Raw genomic sequence first — 21119 nt, 5'->3', positions numbered from 1 at the left:
AGGTGCCTAGAGGTTTGACCGATATTGCTGTTTGAAGAAAAGCATTCAAACGTGTAAACCACGCAACTTTTATGTTTGTTAGATATGATGTCTTTTCCTTTGGGACTAAAAACCGAACTTGACATAAAAATAACTCTAGGTTTGGCAGCACGATATACTTTTTCCGTTAACTTCCTTTATGTTTCTTTCAATCTGAGTCGATTTTTAACCTGCATAGGGCAAAATTAAAAGAACTGCACACTTCTCAGGACCGTAAGACTTTCTGTAATTTAATTTATTAGTTTCAGTTTTTAAAACTCTATCAATTAAAGGATTAGGATATCCGTTCTTTATTAGCATTTCTTTTATAAAATTAAGTTCGATCTCAAAAACTTCTGGAGAACAAATTTTCTTAGCTCTGTGGAATAAGGTTTAAAATAAACCAATTTTTCTCCTTTTACTACAATAAGATTGCAAATTAAGATATTGACCCGTGAACGAAGGTTTTCTAAATACTGACGTAATAAATATTTTTATTTGGAAGTGATAAGTTCATTCCATAACTTAGGGCAACAAATCCTTTTCGTAAAAATTATAAGCAAATAAATTGTTGACATTCATTTGCGTTAAACTACTAAACTCTACTTCAACAAGTCTGTTCAAATTACTTTTATTTTTATTCAAATATTTTTCTTTCTGTTTTGTCACAATATTTTCAGAATAATTATTTAACTGACTAAAATGTAATTCTTTCAATTTTGCTTTCAAAATATTCTCAATTGCAACTATTCCATTATTAAACTTCTTTAAAAGTATGTAAGATACGTAGGCGATTGTTTCATTATTAGTGACAATGAAGAAGTTAGCTTTTTATTATTCCAGAAATTAAATTCCCTACATAGTGCTATCCAGTTCACAAAAGAAACTAAAGTAAATAATCAAATATCGTTTTTGGATGTTTTGATCAAAAGAAAAGATAAAAGTATTTATCACGTAAGTATTCATAAAACCTTCGTTCACGGGTCAATATCTTGTTTTCCAATTTTGTTGTAGTAAAAGGAAAAAAACTGATTTAATCAAAATCTTATTCCACAGGGCTAAGAAAATTTGTTCTCCAGAAGTTTTTGAGATCGAACTTAATGTTATAAAAGAAACGCTAATAAAGAAAGGATATCCTAATCCTTTAATTGATAGAGGTTTGAAAATTTTAACTAATAAATTAAATTACACAAAGTCTTACGGTCCTGAGAAGTGTCCAGTTCTTTTAATTTTGCCCTATGCAGGTTAAAAATCGACTCAGATTGAAAGAAACATAAAGGAAGTTAACGGAAAAAGTATATCGTGCTGCCAAACCTAGAGTTATTTTTACGTCAAGTTCAGTTTTGAGTCCCAAAGGAAAAGACATAATATCTAACAAACATAAAAGTTGCGTGGTTTACACGTTCAAATGCTTTTCTTCAAACAGCAATATCGGTCAAACCTCTAGGCACCTTGAAACCAGAATTAAAGAGCACATTCAAAAGTGTGTTGTAAGTGGTCATATTAGCAATCAATCAAAGACAATTAGTATATCAAATTTAAATGCAATGAAAAGATCCTCAATATCATAACATTTGATAAGAAATCCTAATTGTGAAAAAATTTACAATGAAATGAAATTTAGAATATTAAGAAGTTGTAATAATATTTATGGCCTGATCAAAATTGAAGCCATATTTCATTAAAATAAACCAAAATTATGTAAGCAGAGAGAATTTCATTATTCGTTATTCTTGTTTAGTTAATTAGAGCTCCAATGTTATGTTTAATTTTTTTATTTAGAATTTTGATAACTTTTTTGTTTTGTGTTTTGCTTGAACAACTAATTTATGATGCAATTATAAGGCTGTATAAGTTGAATATTTTCTTTATTCTGTAAGAATTGTAACACACTCAAGGAAACTGTTGAAATATATCTATGTTTAGTAAAAGACCTGGGTTGTTTTTATAAAGTACAATAGCAGACTAATGTTAAATAAGTTATAAATTATCAAATGTTGTAAAATGTTTTAATCAAATCATTACATTGTTAAATAATTGATAATTATCCATGCTAATGAAGAGTATAATATATACAAATCAATATTCAATTAAATAATGAACAAAATTATACATTTTAAAGTGGTTACATCAAAAACTTGCTAAATTTACTTTTGTTTGTTATTTAGAACTAATCAAAGGTTTTTTTTTGCTTATACAAAATTTGTAAAATATCTTGAAGTTTACCAGATAGAGAAGCCATCATAAGTGGTGTGTATTTATGATCCTGACAGGCATGATTTACATTAGCGCCATTACTTAACAAATAACGGCACATTTTGAAATTTCCACTATATGAAGCTTGCATTAATGGTGTCATTCCATTCTGAAAAAGTATGATTAATTAACATAAAATTTTATTCTTGCAGGACTGCCAATCCTTGAGACAAAAAAATCTCTAACTATCAAAAAGTTGCCTGAGTCAGTTGTCATCCTTAATAAAAAAAATAAATTTAATGCTTGCCTTTACCACAATAATATTTAAGTCATTGCATTGTGCACTTACAAGTGAACTGCACATATATTTATATTTTAGTGTGGACAAGAAAATCTTTGAAGTAAGAAATGTAATTAAATAAAGGAGTTAAAATTTAAACTTAATCATGAGGTATGCAAATTTAAATTGCACTGTTTTTTATATTAGTTAAATAATTTAACTTTCATATGTTTGTTTTAAACATTAGACTTCAAACAAATTTTTAAGTTCACAACTTTATATCTGATCACTTAAGTTTTAATTTTATTTATATATAATACACTATAATTAATTTTAAATATACTATATTTGTGTTAGTACTTTTAGGTATGTTTTTTAATTTTTAAGTAAAAAAAATATCCATTTTAACACCGCACTTTTTGGCTAATAAGGGCATACCAGGGTTGTTACTCAAAATTTTTAAAATTTAACCTGACTTTTACCTTCCTCTTAAGTATGCGTTTTAACTACGCACTTGCAGATTAATAAGTATATTAAGTACGTATATTTTGATAAGCACATATTTTGACAAGTACGCACTTCTTATTCAGTACACATTTTGAACCAAAATAAAAACTTTTTGTCAGTTTCTTTTGTATTTAGAATAGTACTAACTTTCTATTGAGTAGCTGCAGTGTTCAGAATGTGTACTTCAGCAAAAGATAACTGTAGTAATAAGTTATTGGAATTTAAAAATAAATTATATAAACTTAATTATAAAAAATGTTATTATTGTTTAGTTGTCTTAATTTTTTTTAAACTCTTTAAAATTAGTTAGTTGGAACTAACAAAAGTTAGCTATCGAAAACAAATTATTATATTCAATTTAAAGGAAATTACGGATAACCCTTATCAGTTACATATGTTATAAATTAAGTAAATGTAAATTTTCAGCAAGCATGCACTTATAATTAAGTCATAAATAAGTTTATTACTACATCTACTTGTAAAATGTTTCCATTTGAACCTAAATAATTTTTTATTTTCTTTGCAGATGATATCGTAGCTTTTTAAATTAAATTTTTTATTAAACATCTGTTATCCAGGGGCATAGTTTTTTTGATCTGCAGTTACAGGATGAAGTATTAGTGGTGTTGTTTTGTTCTTTGGCTTTGTTAGTTTTGTTTAAAGTTTTTTTGTTATGTTTTTTTTACTATAACCTTAATAATGCTCATACAACTATAAGATAGTTTTTAAGATAACTTTATAAAACAGTTTATAAGACTATAAGAATTGTTTTATAGTTGTATGAGCAATTTTAAGGTGATATTACAAAAACATAACAAAAAAAAACTTTAAATAAAACCAACAAAACCGAAAAACAAAACAACACTACTAATACTCCATCCTGTAACTGCCAATCAAAGAACCTATGCCCCCTGGATAACAAATGTTTAATAAAAAATGTAACTTACAAAGCTACGATATTATCTGCAAAGGAAATAAAAAATATATATAGGTTTAACCGGAAACTCTTTTAAAAGTAGACAGTACAGTCACAATAAAAGCTTCAAAAGACAACGGGACCTCACTAGCAAAATTTATTTGGCATTTGGAAAACAAAAAAAAAACTATTTACGACATAAAATGGAGCATCCTCCACCATATTGGGGAAAATAAAAACATACAGAGCATCTGCAAGACTTGTATATTAGAAAAAATAGAGATGGCAAATGCTAATAAAAAGATCAATTTGAATAAGAGGTACAAGCTGTTTGCAATCTACCCACATTCTCAGAAACTCTGCTTTAAAACTGAAACTAACACTCGTTAATTAGTAAGTTAAAATGTTTGTAATTGTAAGGAGATATTTTCGTCTCTTAGAAACTTATTTTACCAAAAAACAGGATCCCAAATTAAAAGTTTTGATTACATAAACCTTATTCAATAAGACAATTTATCAAAATTTTATAAATTTATAGCAAAAACATATTATTTCAACTTGTACACCAGTTTAAACAGCAAGATAATTACGTCATACAGCTAAATTTTTAAAAAATTGAACTTTAATCTTCAACAGTCTAAGTAAAACATTTATCAATTGCAAGTCTTATGTTTATTATCATATTTCTATTTTTTGCACCTAACTTTAATGTGAGTCCTGTTTATTATTTTAATTCACTTATTTTTTAGTCTATAGTGCCTATAAAATTCTAAATGTTTGTAACATAAGTAATAATTTTTTACTTAAGTTTAGTATTATTAATTTTTGTTTTTGTTAAACCACAAGTTTTTAAACCATAAATTCAGTACTTTGGTTATGATTTTGTTTTACTTAATACTTTTACATAATTTCCATTTATTTTGTTCAAAAACTTTTTCAGATTTGTTTATAACAACTGATGATCTCCTATATCCCAATATATAAGTGAAACATTGTTTTGTTGATAATAAACTGTAAAAATAAAAAAGAGATAAACTTGTTAACATAAAATACTAAACTAAGTACCTAATTATATAGATCTAAATAATTTACTTAGACAAAAACGGTCTGATTCTAAAACTTTGCAAAATAGACTATTGTGTATATATCAAAGTTTCACTGTGCAAGTGTCCTTGCCACAGATCATCAATACTAAAAAGATTACATACAACAACTAGATGTTAAAATGTTAAAAAACCAGATGATAAGGTAAGTTAAAAGTTCAACATGTATTTTTTTTTGCAATTTTAGTCTGACTTTATAAGGGATCTCTTTAATTTTATTATTTGAAGGCTTTGTAATTTGATATTTTTAAGTAAATTTCTAAGAAAATTTTGCAATTATAGTCTGACTTTTGAGAATTTTTTGTTATTTTTTTATCATTTTAAGGCTTTGAAAATTAAGAAATTTTATAATTAAAACTGACAAAAATTTGACATTTTGCCATTTTGACCTAAATAACCGACTTTTTACTATTTTAACCTTAAAAAAAATGATTTTTTATCATTTTGACCCTAAACATACAGACAGCCTGATTATTCCAAAAAATACTAACTTAAAAATCATTAAATTACAAAGCCTTCAAATGAAAGAACTAAAAAAAAAATCCTTTATAAAGTCAGACTAAAATTGCAATTTTTTTTTTTAAACATGTTGAACTTTTACCTTATTTTAACATGTAGTTGTTGTAATCTTTTTAGTATTGATGATCTGTGGCAAAGACACTTGCATAATGAGACTTTGATATATACACAATAGTCTATTTTGCAAAATTAAATAGTCTCAGTAAATTATTTAGATCTATATAATTAGGTACTTAGGTATTTTATGTTAACAAGTTTACTCTTTTTAATTTTTACAGTTAATTATCAACAAAACAATGTTTCACTCATATATTGGGATATAGGAGATCATCAGTTGTTATAAACAAATCTGAAAAAAAAATTAAACAAAATAAATGGAAATTATGTATAAGTATTAAGTAAAACAAAATTAAGACCAAAGTATTGAACTTATGGTTTAAAAACTTGTGGTTTAACAAAACAAAACTTATAATATTAAACTTAAGTAAAAATTTAGTAAACCCATGGCAACCCTGGCATACCCAACAGGCAGTGTGTAGCTAAAAAATGAGTACCTAAGCGGCAGGTTACTGTATATGCACGATCAGTCTTGTTCTAATTTTCAACATATTATTTCTATAGATACAAATTAGATTTAAAATTTATGCAACTAAAAGACAAATAAACCTCTAAAAAATTATATTTGTTTTTTATAATTGAAGTTGAATTTAAAATAATTACTGTACAAAAAACTTTCATCAGTGTGATTACAGTGATTTACCCAGGTAAACTCACATATGCTATATACTTATTTTTTTAATCACCAACAGCAGAATGCAAACATATGTTTTCAAGTTTATGATTGTAAAAGTTCTTTTTTTTTTTATCTAAGTTAGAGCTATCCACAAAGTGGACATTTGACCCAATACTTTATATATAACCTGTAATTAAACAAAATTTAAATATTAGAACATAATCTAACTACAAATTATTAAAAAGATAAAACTAAATAAATTCAAATTTACTTAAAATCTAACAAATCTAGCCTGAGTATCTCAAAAGAAAAATCTAACTAGTCTGAGTTAGCCTGATATTTTCAAAATTTCTACTAGCATGAGTGTATAGCAACCTACTTAGAATTTAATACTAAATTCAGGTTAATGAAAAAAAATCATTTTTAAAACAATTGTTTTAATAACTAAACCTCATCATAGATATCCACTTTAGAATTAGAACCATCATAACACCTTTCAAGCTCTTCAAAATCACCTATAAATTTTTTTATTTAAAGTTTTAAAATTGTTAATTATTCTTAATATCAATAGATTATTCATTTTGTTTTTTATTTTATCACACAAAGCTTTTCAAAACCATACGAGTTTCTTTGTCAAGTTGTAAATTTTAAATGAAATTTGAAAAAAAAATTTGTTAAGTGAATAGCTTAAAAAATAACTTTAAATTATGACGTATGAATAAATTCAAATAAAAACAAAATTAGAGATTCAGCAATTAAAACTAAAGGTATGTTTATTAATAGATTGTTAATAATTTTGTTTTTCCATTTAATGCTACTTGCGTATTTAAATAAGGTCACTCTTCCTCAATCAATATTGATTCCTGGCTGTAGAGTTCACTTTTCTTACATTGTTTTAAAACTTTGAAGTTTTGAAATATATCAGAGTTTTGACAGGATGTGCAATTAAAAAGATGTTCAAATATTGCACTGTTTTTATCTGTTCCGCAGTGGTCTGTAATTCGTCGGAGTATTTGCCGTAATGTTTCTCCTATGTAAGAGATGCTCTGATCTGCAGAGCAGGTATATTTATAAATAACATTTGCGTCAAATACTCCGAGCATTTACTTTTGTTGCTGAAGTAGTCAGAAACTTTTTTGCTGGTATTGGCCGGTTTAATAATAATGTTGTGTTTTTGAAATATAGATGCTATTCGTTTTTGAAATCTTATTGAACAACTACCTACGTAAACTGTGTGAAATAAAATTAGTTTTTGGTTTCTGTTTTCTTTTCATTTTTTGTGTTAATATTTTCATTTTGTTTAAATGTTAAATTGTCAATTTTGTTAGCTTCAAGAAATTTGTTGATTTTGGACTCTTAAAAGGATTTTTGGATACTGATTCATGAGTAATAAGTTTTTTATTTTTGTAAGTTCATCTTTAAAAGCGATATAATTTGAGCATATATTAAGCGCTCTGTTTATATAAAAGTTTATTAAACCAAGTTTCCAAGATTTAGGACAAATACTAGTATATTGCATTATCAGACCTGTGTCTGTTGGTGTTCTAAACACATTTGTGTGTAGTTGGTTTGATATTTGTTTTACTTCAATTTTTTTTGTTTATTTTTTATATATATATTTTTTTTTTTTTTTTTTTAAATTCCTTCCGACAGAATTTTCTAAATATATCAAGGAACATTTCCTGAAAGTTTGAGGTAGTTATCTCAAAAAACGTAGGAGAAGATAGATTTTTAGTGAAATAGTCTATTTTTGCAGTTTTAGTTTGCGCCTCCCATAAGGTACCTATTGTTGGCTCCGACTTTGACCTGCTATATTTAAAATTCTCTTTTGAAATTTTGAAATCTGTAAAAAGCATCTTGGAGCTTAGTAAAAACCATATAAAATAAGATCAAAACCAAAAAAGGGTGTTTACCCCCCCCTATGCCCTTAAATTAGTTGCAAATGGTATATAAATACGTTCAAAAACCTTCCTATAATAGTACTTAATTATTCTAATAAATAGCATTCTTCACTGAAAAAAAAGAATTTAATTATTATACATTACGGAACACAAGACTTGCTTTTTTAATATTTAATAATAGTTAAAAAAATCTGACAGTAATTAACAAACATTACACTCTACATAAAATAAATTTTTTGATTTATAATATGATGTCCTTAGTAATAATGAATCTTAAGAATTCCATATTTATTTGTAAAAATTAGTAATAAAAAGGTGTAAGAAATATAACATCATATCAGAAATTAAATTCTGAAATGAAATCTTAGTTTTTAAAATAGTTTTAAATGAACATTAACTAAACTGCTTTATCCTTAAAAAGTACTAATTAGTAGAGTTTAGATTAACAAATAAAAATTTAACTTGGATTATAAATTTGTATCTAATTACTATCTTAATAAAAATTATAATAAAACACTTTCTAAAATTAAACTATATTTTCACAAATTAAAATGATTTACTGACTTGTTTATAAAATCATGTCTGTTTCAAATAATAAATAGAAAAATGAGATCTTAAGTTATGAGAAATATTTATGGAGACATTAAGGCTTAGGCTTAGTTTAGAAACTATATTTAAACACATAAAATAACTAATAAATCTTTGAAGAACGGAGACAAAATACAATTACTACAATTGGTATTAGGGGTGGCTTGAAAAACCTGCAAGTAAACTTGCAAATGCTGACTCAGCAAATTTAGACCTAAAATTTTAGACAATTTTCCAATCCAAAATTTATGGTGGCTAGCTTTTGAATTGAGACAACTCAACCAAATTTTTTATGAGAGCTTTAAACACTATTTGGAACCTTTTTAGGAGGTTACCAAAGTTGTACTAGAAAAAACCAAAAATAATATACACCTTAAAAACAAATACTGAACTTTTAATAACTTATTATTTTTGAGAAAAAACTATTACTCAGTTTCACTGCAGAGCGGATTTTCAAATTGTAAGTCTGTAGTAAAATAGTAATGGTAAAAATGACAAATAATCAAAAATTGGTTTGAGCTAAGTTTTTAAACAAAAAATAATAATAAATAAATTAAAAATTATATTGATGCTGAACAATCTTTATTTTAAAAGCTATTAAATTATAGTCCATAAACAAGTACAATTAAACCATGGAATACAGTGGACTAAATTTAAACCATAGTTTAATTGTATTTGTTTATGGACTATAATTTAAGGGCATAGGGGGGAACATCTGAGGCAACAATAGGATCCTTATCAGAGGCGCAAACTAAAAAGGCAAATATCTAGAAATCACTAAAAATCTATCTCCTCCTACATTTTTGAGATAACTACATCAAATTTTCAGGAAATGTTCCTTGCAATATTTATAAAATTCAGTAGCAACAGAATTTAAAAAAAAAATTTTTCAATGTTTATTTGTTTATTTTTTTATAAATTTTTATTTTTTCAATTATTAAAAATTCTTCCTGACAGAATTTTCTAAATATATCAAAGAACATTTCCTGAAAATTTGAGGTAGTTATCTCAATAACATAGGAGAAGATAGACTTTTAGTTAAATATCCTTTTTTTGCCGTTTTAGTTTGCCCTCCCATAAGGAGCCTATTGTTCCCTCCGACTTTGACCAGCTATATCTCAAAAATTATTTTGAATTTTTTAAATCTGTAAAAAGCATTTTGTAGTTTAGTAAAAACTATATAAAATAAGATCAAAAACCAATAAAGGGTGTTTACCCCCCTATGCCCTTGATAGTTTTTAAGTTAAAGATTGTTTAGCATAAATATAATTTTTAATTCATTTATTAATTTCTTTTGAAAATCCGCTCTGAGGTGAAACTGAGTAATTGTTTTTTCTCAAAAATATTAAATTATTAATTATCAATCCCCTATTAGTGGATAGATTACTGTGTCCTATTTATTTGTTCTAAACTCTATAGTTAAATACTGAACTTTACCGCACTACCAACAACAACTGCATCCAAGACAACCTATTACCATTTTTGTAATTAGTAGGACTTAACAGGCAGGCATAGTTGCGAGAAACTGTGTTGAAATCTTACCAAGAGGGCTTAAGTTCAAATTCAAATTACTGAAGCAACGGTTTGTGGAAAAAGTTTAAAAATTAACACAGGCAAATTATTCACAGCTCAACATTTAAAGCCATGTTTTTTACAAGTTGATCTTATTTTATAGAGTTTTTTTAAGCTTCACTTTGCTTTTTATTGTTTTAAAAAATTTAAACTGTTTTTAGAGATATGAACAGTCAAAGCCGGGCCGCATAATAGGTTCCCTATGGGAAGGGAAAACTAAAACAGCAAAAAAATAAAACAGCAACTATATTATTTAAAATCTATCTTCTTCAAACTTTTACAGTCTAATCTTATGAGAGTGAAGTTGGCTTGAATGGCTTTTTTTGTTTTTTTTTTTTAACCAAACTCTAAAACCAATTATTTTAAATTTCTTTAATGCTAACTTGGAACTTTTATTTTATTCTAAAGAATGTTAATTTGCTTAGCTTTTCACAACAATTTTTGTTGAAATGGGGTTTTACTTTTGTAGTGGGGCCCCTTTAAAAATTTAATGTTTGTTTCTATTTTTTCACTTTGCAGCGTTTTTCTTTAATTTTTTTTTATAATTAACATACTTATTAAGTTGAGTTTTAAAACCCTATTATTATTTTTTCAATATTTTTTTTATAACATATGCCTATGTAATTTTTTCAGAAAAGTTCCAAATTTGCACGGTCTGGTTTATTTATAGCATAAGTAAATTATTTTTTTAATAAGTTTTATTTTTAACAGACTTATATAATTAAGTTTTATAACGTTATTATATTTGTTCCCAACTTATTATTACTTTTTAAATATATGACTCATTAAAGTTTTACCTAAATTCTTAGCACTTGATCAACAAATCCCTAAAATTACGTAGACAAAAATTAAGGTAACACTTGTATGGGTAATATATTAAAAAATACTAATAAGTTAGGAAAAAACATAATAATGTTATAAAACTTAATTATATAAGTCTGTTAAACATAAAACTCATTAAAAAATTAATTTACTTTTGCTATAAAACCATGTAAAGAAAATCCAAAATTGTGCTAATTTGGAACTTTTCTTAAAAATTTATTTAAGCATATATTATTAATTAAAATTTTAAAAAAAAAATTAATAAAGTCTTAAAACACGCCAGCCAACACGCCTGCAAAGTCTTAAAACTCAATTTAATAAGTATGTTAATATTAAAAAAATAGAAAAATGAAATATTTTTGGAGAAAAACGTTGCAAAGTGAAAATATGCAAAAAAACATTAAATTTTTAAAGGGGCCCAACTACAAAAGTAAATCCTTAATTTGATGAAAATTATTGTGAAAAGTTGAGCAAAATAATGTTCTTTATCATAAAAAAAAAAATTAAGTTAGCATTAAAGAAATTGAAAATATAAGGTTTTAAAGTCTGGTTGAAAAATTTTATATACAAAAAACGCTATTCAAGCCAAAGTAACGCTTGTCTAATCTTTATACAATAACAAAAAAATACTTTTGACTTTAAAAAATTTTAAGTAAAAAAGGATTTTTTGAAAAAAAAAGGCATTTTTTAAAATTCTTGTCAATTTATTTTAATTTTTCTAAATCTTTAAAATTCATAAGTAACGCTTTTTCCTTTTAATCTAGGGAAGATTTCCTAAGATTTGAAGAAGATTGCTTGAAAGATGAAGGAGGAGATAGATTTTTAGTCTTTTTTAAAACTTCCAAGAAAATTCACCCCAAAAAATTTGTGGTCCATATGTCTGTATAGGACACATTTTACAAAAAATACAATATCTCATAAGGTAAATGACATTTTTAAATTCTACAAAAACTGGTTTGTAGTTTGTACAAAAAGCTTTCATTTAAAGGCAACTGTTAATTTTGGTAAAAAAAGTGTTAGATTCCCCTCTCTATGGCCTTAAGACATTGTCAGCTTATCGACTCTCTATGCTCTTTTGATCAGTATTTATTTAGGCCAACATCAATCAAGTTGAGATGTTTTTCACTATCAATAAAAAATAATCCTATATACTAATGCTAATAAGGACGAAACCAGTTGTAGGTTGTCTATGATGCTGTTGATGTTGGTCATGTGGTGAAGTTCATTATTTATTATTGATGGCTCAAAACATCTCAACTTTGTTCATGATGGCAAAAATAAATACTCAATAAACTTATTAAATAAGATATGAAAAAAAAACTTAACTACTAAGTTAAATTAGCATTCTGACTTTATTTTTTAATAGTTTTCTTACCTATTTTCATTAGTTTTATGTCATGTGCTTTGATATAGTTTGTTTTGATTTTAAGATGTTTATTATAACTGAGTATCTTGTTAATGGCATAGGGGGAATGCTGACATTTTTTTTTTGTAAAAATAACATTGGATCTTATAGGAACGCTTAAAGTACCCTGTTAGGTGTCTTACAAAAATATAAACTTAATTTTTATAATATTTTTTATAATAAACACAAGACACTACTATAGTAGTTAGCTATTGGTTTTACTTAACTAAACTGAAATAACTAAAATAAGTAATCAAAATTTAATGCATATGTTTATACTAAATAACATAATACAATAAAAAGTTTTTCTTAACAGCAAACAATACATAATTTTTAACTATAATAATTTATTTATCATGGTTGCCTTAATTTTTTTTTAATTTTTTTGGAGCTTCTCTGATTTTCTTCAAGGTTTTTTGTTCAATTTTAACATAAGATTAACTTTCATGTAAAAGACTGAGTTATATAGATATAAATATTCAAAAAGAAACTGTAATGCTACTTTAAATGTGTTTTATAAATAACAAAGGAAAAATTACTGTCTACTCTATGACAGACTTTTTGAATCTAATTTAAATTTCAATGTTTTTCAACTAAAAATTGTTTAAAACTCCAGGTTTTAAAAGATTTCTTATTGTTCAAAACTCAAGGTTTTTCCACTTGTTTTTTCAAAATATCTCAAATACTAGTTTTTTTTTTTTCTTTTTTTGTACGGAAATTGTCAAACCTAGGTTATTTCAGATTTTCAGGCAACCCTGATTTATAAAAAGATGTTTATCAAGTATACATATAATTTGCAAACAATTAAATACCTTATCTCAACTCTTATTATAAAAAACATACATTTAAATTTCAAAAAAATACAATAAAAAAGATAAAAGCAAAATACCTGATTGTATAACTTCAAAAATTTTTTCTTGAACTTTATTTATAGCTACCATTTTCTGAAAACAATTTTTTGCCTTTTTTAGATACTACAATTACCACTCTTTTAAGTGGAAAACAACTAAGAAGAACTATTAGATAAAATATAATATTGGTTATTTTTAAGTTTGGGATGTAGTTAATAACTTTTATTTTTCATTAGTTCAATGTGCGCATGCTTTAAATGTACTTGCAGGAATTTTTCTTTTTTATTTTCAATGACTCTCTTTTTTTTATAAACTTTTAATGATAGTGTCTTTTCAACAATGAATCTGTTAAACTTTTTTGAGTGTTATTGATAGTTAAATTTTGCATGTACTAGTGAAAATCATTTTCAAAATTAACTTGTTTTGTTAGGTATAAATTCAGCTTTTATCAATAGTGTAATTTTGATCTAGTGTCATTTCTACTTATTTACCTAAAATAAAATAAAAAAGTTTAAAAACACATTGTTAAAATTACACTATTACTTACATTTGAAGCCACACCTAATTTTCAAGCTAAAATTACATTAGGTAATGTATGTGCATTAGCCCTAATAATGTTCTGATTTGAAAAAAAAGGAACTAGCATGAAGTTTTCGTGATATTCGATATTAAAACAATTAGATATTCTATGAAACCTAACACAAAACATTCAATTCTAAATAAAAAACAAGTCGATACTTATACTTTTCTGACAACATTGAAACTTTGTATTTAAGTTCTTAAAGGTATTATTTAAAATGCATATTTTTTAATTTTTGCTATTTGGCCGTTTTTTATCAGCAGTGACATTTTTAATACAGTGATTTTTCATTGTACGTTAAAATGTTTATACACAGCTTCATACATTAAATTTAAAAAAAGTCGATACTTATACTTTTCTGACAACATTGAAACTTTGTACTTAAGTTCTTAAAAATATTATTTAAAATGCATTTTTTTTTTTTTTTTCTATTTGGCCGTTTTTTTACAGCAGTGACATTTTTAATACAGTGATTTTTCATTGTACGTTAAAATGTTTATACACAGCTTTATACATTAAAATTTAAAAAAAGTTGATACTTATACTTTTTTGACAACATTTAAACTTTATATTCAAGTTCTTAAAGGTATTATTTTACTTTTCCATTTCTTAATTTCTGTTATTTGACTGATATTTATGAGCAGTGATATTTCTAATACAATACATTTTAACTAAAACTTTCTTCGTTGGATTAAAACTTTTTATTTTAGTATACTAAGTTCGACACGTTTTTAGCTAATTTTTAGCCGTTTAGATGAAATAGTTTAATGAAACTACTTAAGTTACATCTACTATAATATTCATTCTTAAGAAAATTAGAAGGCCTAATTAAGCGATTTAGCTTTTTAAAGCAGTTTATGTTGCTTTGCACTGCATACTGCACCCCGTGACTTCACTGATAACATATATCAAAATTTAGACTAAATATAAGTAAACTAGGTTTAAAAAACATTGTTGTTAAACTTTAACAAAGTTTTTTATTTTACCATACAAAAGATACAAGTATTTTACTATTTTATTGCTAAATTAAAGAAAAAAAAGAAAAAATTAATAATGAAATTTGAAAATATTTAGTTAATAAAAATAATTTTTTGTAATTCACGATATGTTCGGCAAAACTAGTGTTTATTGGAAAAATAAAAAGTTTTACCTAATTCAAAAATTTTATCGTTAAACAAACGAAAAGCATATAAAGTATTTAAAATTATGTTTATAGCAACTTCGGTTGTACACATCTTTAAAATAAATAAAAAAATCAAACAAAAAAATTAAAGTTGTTCATAAAAACTTTTCATAGAAATTAAAACAATAAATAATGAAAAAATATGATGATTTTTTCAAACAAAGCTTAAAACTCTTCACAACTTTCTAACAAAACTGAATAACTACACGAATCGCAGATGAACTTTTGTTGTTTTACAATATTGTACGTTTTGAAAGAATACCCCAAGCAGCACACATGGTACCACTGTCCACATTTTCCACATTCTAACTAAAATTATAAAAACTCGATTTTTATATAATTAAGAAGATAATAGTCTAAACTGGTAAGTAGTTTGTATCATAAATAAATGTATATAATAGCAAAATTTTGCTTACCCAATTCATTTTTTCTTTCTTTTTTAGCCTGCCAACTGTTGTTCCAGGTGGGTGGTATTTTTGCAAATATTACAAGAATTCGTATTGATTACTGTAAATAAAATTCTAGTTAATTTTGAAATCATATGATACTAAAAAACAGAATAAAGTTTAGTAACAAATAATTTACCTCCTTCGCTAATTAATCTCGTTGCTACTTTTAATCTTTTGTAATAATTTTCTTCAACACCAGTTAAATTATCTCTTATATGAAAACAGGCACATATGTTACACAAGAAGTATCATTTTTTAACAAACATTTTAAAGTATGAAACCTTTTGAATCTAAAATTAAACAAAATATTTATTTAATATGTGTATTTATTTTGCTTAATCTTAAGTTTAGCTCTTTTGCAATGACAAAAAACTTGAAAAGTATAAAAATTTTGTTTCTAAATTTTTTTTTATGTAATACCTTACAATTATACTATTACAAAAAATATTTTACCATCATGTATTCATTTACGTTTAGGTTTACTTTCAAATCAAAAGTGATTTGATTACTATGAACTTACTAAGAACTCTTCACATGAACTGTTTTCTTGGTTGTTCTCAAATACGTAAAACACAAGCTCTTTATCTTGTTTGCTTTGATTTGCTTCAACTGGTTCTCTTTCATCATCAGCTACTGGTTCTCTTTCATCATCAGCTACTGGTTCTCTTTCATCATCAGCTACTGGTTCTCTTTCATCATCAGCTACTGGTTCTCTTTCATTATCAGCTACTGGTTCTCTTTCATCATCAGCTACTGGTTCTCTTTCATCATCAGCTGCTGGTTTTCTTTCATCATCAGCTGCTGGTTCTCTTTCATCATCAGCTACTGGTTCTCTTTCATCAATAGCTGCTGATAAAAGAGAAGATTCATTCAAATCCTTTTTTTTAAACTTTAGGTCCAGAAAAAAAACCTAAACTTTTGTTTAGCCTCTGTAAATTTTTTAGTAGTAGGCATTTTTTTTTAAATATCCAGTTCTCGGAACAAAACTGTATAAGCTTCATTTTTATCATTTTCTTGTAAAGAAAAAAAATTGCAATCTTGCGCTGCTTTAAGAATCTTTTTTTCATCTCAAAGAAAAGTTTTAATTAAAGATTTTTTTGGCATTTTACTAAAACTACGCTTTGGTAAAAACTAAGAATCTGCAAATAAAAACCTGTTCGTAAATACCTCGAATAAAAAACTGAATTAAATTAATGTCATAAGTTAGAAAAAACGAATTTAGTTAAGAGCTTTCACAAAATAAAACAAATATATCTATACCTAAAAGTTTATCTTGATGGATTTGAAAACCATATTAAACCAAGTATCAACAAAACATTAACATAACTCAAAATAACCGAAAATTTCAAAATTTCTTTTGTAACAAGTTAACGTAACAGTCAAAACTTATATTGATTAAAAATTTATCTAAAAAAAATTCTAAAAACTTGTATAAATTTAAATAAGAACTATCTTAAAGTTTAAATTCAAACGAAGTATCAACAACGCATTAACAAAACTCAAAATCAATGAATAATTCAAAATATATTTAGTAATAAGGAAATGTAACAATTAAAATAGATTTATTGTTAGACTATAACGCAAGACTATCTAAATAAATACACAAACATTTGAAAAATATTGTAAACCTACTTAAGAATTGTTTTTTATACAAAAAAACATATAACAAAAAATCATATAACTATAATGAAATTTCTTTACTTTACACGTTTAAATTTCAGGTTTATTTCTTAAACTTCTTGAAATCCAATTAAATCTCAGAAAAATAATCTGGCTATCCCTGACTTGTTATTAAAATTATGTTGAGTTTTCTAAATTATATTCTTAATTTAAACTTATTCTAAAATACATAATCAAACACTTCAAACCAGTGGCGTCGCGTGGTATTTTTGTTAGGGGGTGCTGCAGATTGAGTTGTCAAGTTAAAAAATCCCCTAAATTGAAAAATTTAAATAAAACTCAAGGAATTAGAAAGAAATAGGGAAATTTAAGCTAAAAGTCTTTAAGATATTAGCTTAAATGCTTCTTAATATGAATAAAAAAAAACTTGATATACTTAAAAACAGATATATTATATTTAATTTCAATATACGAGAAATTTGTTTATAAGTATGTAATGAAGGAAATAGATTACCATGTTACTAAAAATTTTTATTATAATACAGTACATAAATTTACAATATATCATACATTGATAAAAAGTTTGTATATATTAACATAATTTAATTATAAGAGCAAAAGAAGTTTTTTTTTGGGATTTATAAATTAATTATTTTACATGTTTAAACAGCTTCTTACAATACAACTTTAAATAACATTTGAAAACTACGTATTTAACTATTTAAGCATCAATGCTCTTATAAACAAAAAAAAAGAATTATGTTTAGCAAAATAAAATTAAGAATCAAAAAATATCATTAATAAACATTTTGTAGATTATAAAATTAACTCAAAAAGTAAAGTAACTTTTAAAGCAATTAAAAACAGATTGCTTTAAACAGTAACTTTGTCTCTTTTGAGTTAGTTACTTTATTTTCACCAGTAAAAAATAACATTAAAATTGAAAAAAAAACCACACTAGAAGGAATTTTCTTTTAAAACTTTTACAATTTAAACACAGAGGTCTTTAAAAAGTTATAGATATCACAGTAGCAAAAAAAAAAATTGACTTTTTTCTTAAAATAGTTTTACACACTAAAAAAATTAAACAAAATTCTACCTACGTTTTGAAACATATATAACTTATAAAAACTAAAAAGCACAACTTAGTCATTATTAGCTTTCAATATAGATAATAAACAAATAAAACAAAACTTGTTTAAAAGGTCTATGTTTGCAAACTAAACAACTACAAGTTGTAAAATAACCTTTAAAAAATTATATCTAGGGTCAAAAAATAATTACCTAAAACAACTAACTTTTACTAAAAACATAGTTGAAGTTAAGTCGAAATTATTTTTATCATACAAAACTAACAAACAAAGCAAAACCTGAGTAATAGTTCACAATCTGTTGACTAACAAAACTAAAGTTTGTATAATAACCTATAAACATTAACATCTAATTAATGAAATACTAACTAAAAACATATAATGTATCTGAAAAGAAATAAAATATAAAGTTTAGTCGAAAGTAGCATTCAGTACAGAGATTTAAAAATAAAGTAAAATATTTTTAGTAGTTTACTATTTGCAAACTAAAAAAAATTAAAAGTTAAAAACACAAAACAAAATAAGCTTAATTAAGTACTCTCTATTAAAGATAATCAGAAAATTATTTTTTACCTTTATAAGTAAAATGCATCCTTCTTTCTTTTTTCTCAACAACATTTCTATTACCTTCGAATTAAAACCATCACATTCACTAACTAAATCTCGACCAATTGATAATACACTTAAAGAATTAAGTCTTGTCTGGCCCATAGTGTTTCTTAGGTAAGTCTTAATTCTTTTTAGAACTGAAAATGATCTTTCTGCCTCTGTTGAACACATTGGTATTGCTATCATTATGTTCAACAGCTTTGTGATTTCAGTAAAAGATTTATCCAAGTTGTTTTCTTTCAAGTCAGCTAAAATTTTAACAAGACCGCACTTGTGCATTTCTTTTATAAAAAGTATTTAACTCATTAACTAATATTTTAGACTCTACTTCTGGATAGTATGTTTTCACTTCTTCAACCAAAATTGATGGAAATGTAGATATGTAGGCGTTGAAATTTTTTTCGTCAAATAACTGAGCAATTCGCAAGTGGCCAGCAAACTTGAACCTTTCTGCCACATTTAGATTTACACTGTCACAAACCTCTTTTGCAGCAGCAGAGAGGTTTACAGACTCATGATCTGTTATAGTTGAGTTCCAAATTCTAGCAACTGAATTTTTAAAATTGCGAATATAGTCCTCTGCCTTTTTAACTGTCAAACTGGTGCTCTGCATTACCTTGTGTAAAATTTCTACTTCAGGCATTAATGCAGCAAATACATTAAGCCAAAAAAGAAATTTATTGTCTTCTAAAGTTTTGATGCAGTTTGAAGCAGCAGAAATTGTTGGCAAACCGTAGCAATCTGAAAAACTAACAATTGATTTAAATCCATTGAGTAATTCATCTAAGTTCATGGCAACTTTGCATACTGTTCTTGAGCTATAATTCCATCGTGTTCAGGAGCCTGAAGGAACAGAGACTTCAATGGCTTGTTTTCTCTCTGGCGATTAGGAAAAAAAGTTTGGAATTTGATCAAGTTCAGCCTTGCTTCATTGTTGCAACTGCCAGCTCTTGATAAAACCAAATTTACTTGGTGAGCAGCACAATGTACATAATGTGCGTTGGGCTTCTTTCACCTTGACATGAACTCCTCCAATTCGTCCCTTCATCACTGATGCACCATCATACGTCTGGGCAATTATTTTCTTTTTATTTCCTTGTAAAATTTTGGCTAGCTCAGTCAAAATTACTTCAGAAATACCATCAGCATTAGCTCTTTTAGGTCTAAAAAAACCCCAAAATCTTTCCACAACGTTTCCTTGGTGTGTGTATCTAACAACGATTGAAAGCTGATTTTGGACACTTATATCAGTTGTCTCGTCTGCAATGACTGCTATAAAACGTGCTTGTTCTACTTGTGAGACAACTTCTTTTCTATAGACTTTCAAACCACATTCTAGAATCTCATTTTGGAATGTGGCAGACACTCCTAAAAATGCTTTGCTTTTTTCTAAATGACTTTCAAGGTATTTATCTAGGGTGCTGAAATATCTAAGCAAAGACCTAAAGCCACCAGGATTTAAGGAATTTTCAGTTTCATTGTGGCCTCTTAACGCAATTTCTTGTAGGCCACAAAAAAGTACACTGTCAATTAAAATATTCAGTACTTTTCTGTTTTTTCTCACTTCTTCATTATGTTTTTCAATACTATCCTGGTAACTTTTACTTAGATAAATTTGGATGCAACTTTTACCTAGGAAGTTGAAAGACACAATGTTGTCCAAATTCTTGGAAGATTTGGCATGAGTTAGAGATCTTGCAGCAATTTTGGACAAGTTTCTAAAACCAGTTTTTGTCCAAGCATCTTCACCTCCAAACAGAATACACGGAAAACAGTATAGGGCCATGGACTGTTTACATGCGCAAAGCCATTGGTGCTTGTTGTAATATTCATTGCTGAACTTTCTTTATTTGTGAAAACTTTTACACAGTACTGATATTTCAATGCTAATAATTTATTTTTCACTTTGAAAAGTATCTTGTATTATATAAGTAATGCTTTCATATAATTTCTAATGCTAATTTTTGTTATAAAAAAATGATAGACCCCCTATGTCCTTAACAAACTTTCTATATATGAACTTAATAATAAATGACTTTTTCATTTAAAATAAATGCATGAAAATTTTTAGTTTAAATACAGGTTGATATAAGTTTAACTATGAGAATTGTCTTTTGTTGTGTAAGTAAGAATTTTACAGAAAAAAAAACTATTTTACTTTATCTTACCTTTTCCT

General features: G+C 25.8%; 2 protein-coding genes across 2 annotated transcripts in view; both read right to left on the bottom strand.

Moving 5' to 3' along the window:
• Positions 1 to 13500, bottom strand: part of LOC145829392 (ankyrin repeat and MYND domain-containing protein 2-like) — a 35895-nt gene extending 22395 nt beyond the window's left edge. Inside the window, exons 1-3 of the mRNA XM_082937169.1 lie at positions 13450 to 13500; positions 6723 to 6787; positions 2245 to 2383 (exon numbers count right to left, since the gene is read on the bottom strand). Coding sequence (XP_082793295.1) covers positions 2245 to 2377 — 133 coding nt within the window. The 5' untranslated portion in view covers positions 2378 to 2383; positions 6723 to 6787; positions 13450 to 13500. The remainder of the gene's footprint in view (positions 1 to 2244; positions 2384 to 6722; positions 6788 to 13449) is intronic.
• A 2631-nt stretch (positions 13501 to 16131) lies between these two features.
• On the bottom strand, positions 16132 to 20729 carry LOC145828573 (zinc finger MYM-type protein 1-like). The gene is made up of 4 exons (XM_082936328.1): positions 19913 to 20729; positions 19272 to 19684; positions 18962 to 19141; positions 16132 to 16500 (listed from the first exon to the last, which is right to left on the bottom strand). Exons 1-4 carry the CDS (start codon positions 20727 to 20729, stop codon positions 16132 to 16134), a joined length of 1779 nt encoding a protein of 592 aa, XP_082792454.1.
• Between the last annotated feature and the right edge of the window lie 390 nt (positions 20730 to 21119).

Source organism: Thalia democratica, chromosome 2 (assembly GCF_965202585.1).
Source record: "Thalia democratica chromosome 2, ktThaDemo2.hap1.1, whole genome shotgun sequence".
NCBI lineage: Eukaryota > Metazoa > Chordata > Thaliacea > Salpida > Salpidae > Thalia > Thalia democratica.
Note: the sequence above shows the minus strand (reverse complement) of the source record. Positions and strands in the feature narration are given on the sequence as shown.

Coding starts and splice junctions, on each gene's coding strand:
- LOC145828573 (XM_082936328.1), bottom strand. CDS start 20,729: ATGGCCCTATACTGTTTTCCGTGTATTCTGTTTGGAGGTGAAGATGCT. Junction 19,685..19,912: donor TACATTGTGCTGCTCACCAA/GTAAATTTGGTT, acceptor TTAGTTTTTCAG/ATTGCTACGGTTTGCCAACA. Junction 16,501..18,961: donor GTGATGGTTTTAATTCGAAG/GTAATAGAAATG, acceptor TTTAAAAAAAAG/GATTTGAATGAATCTTCTCT.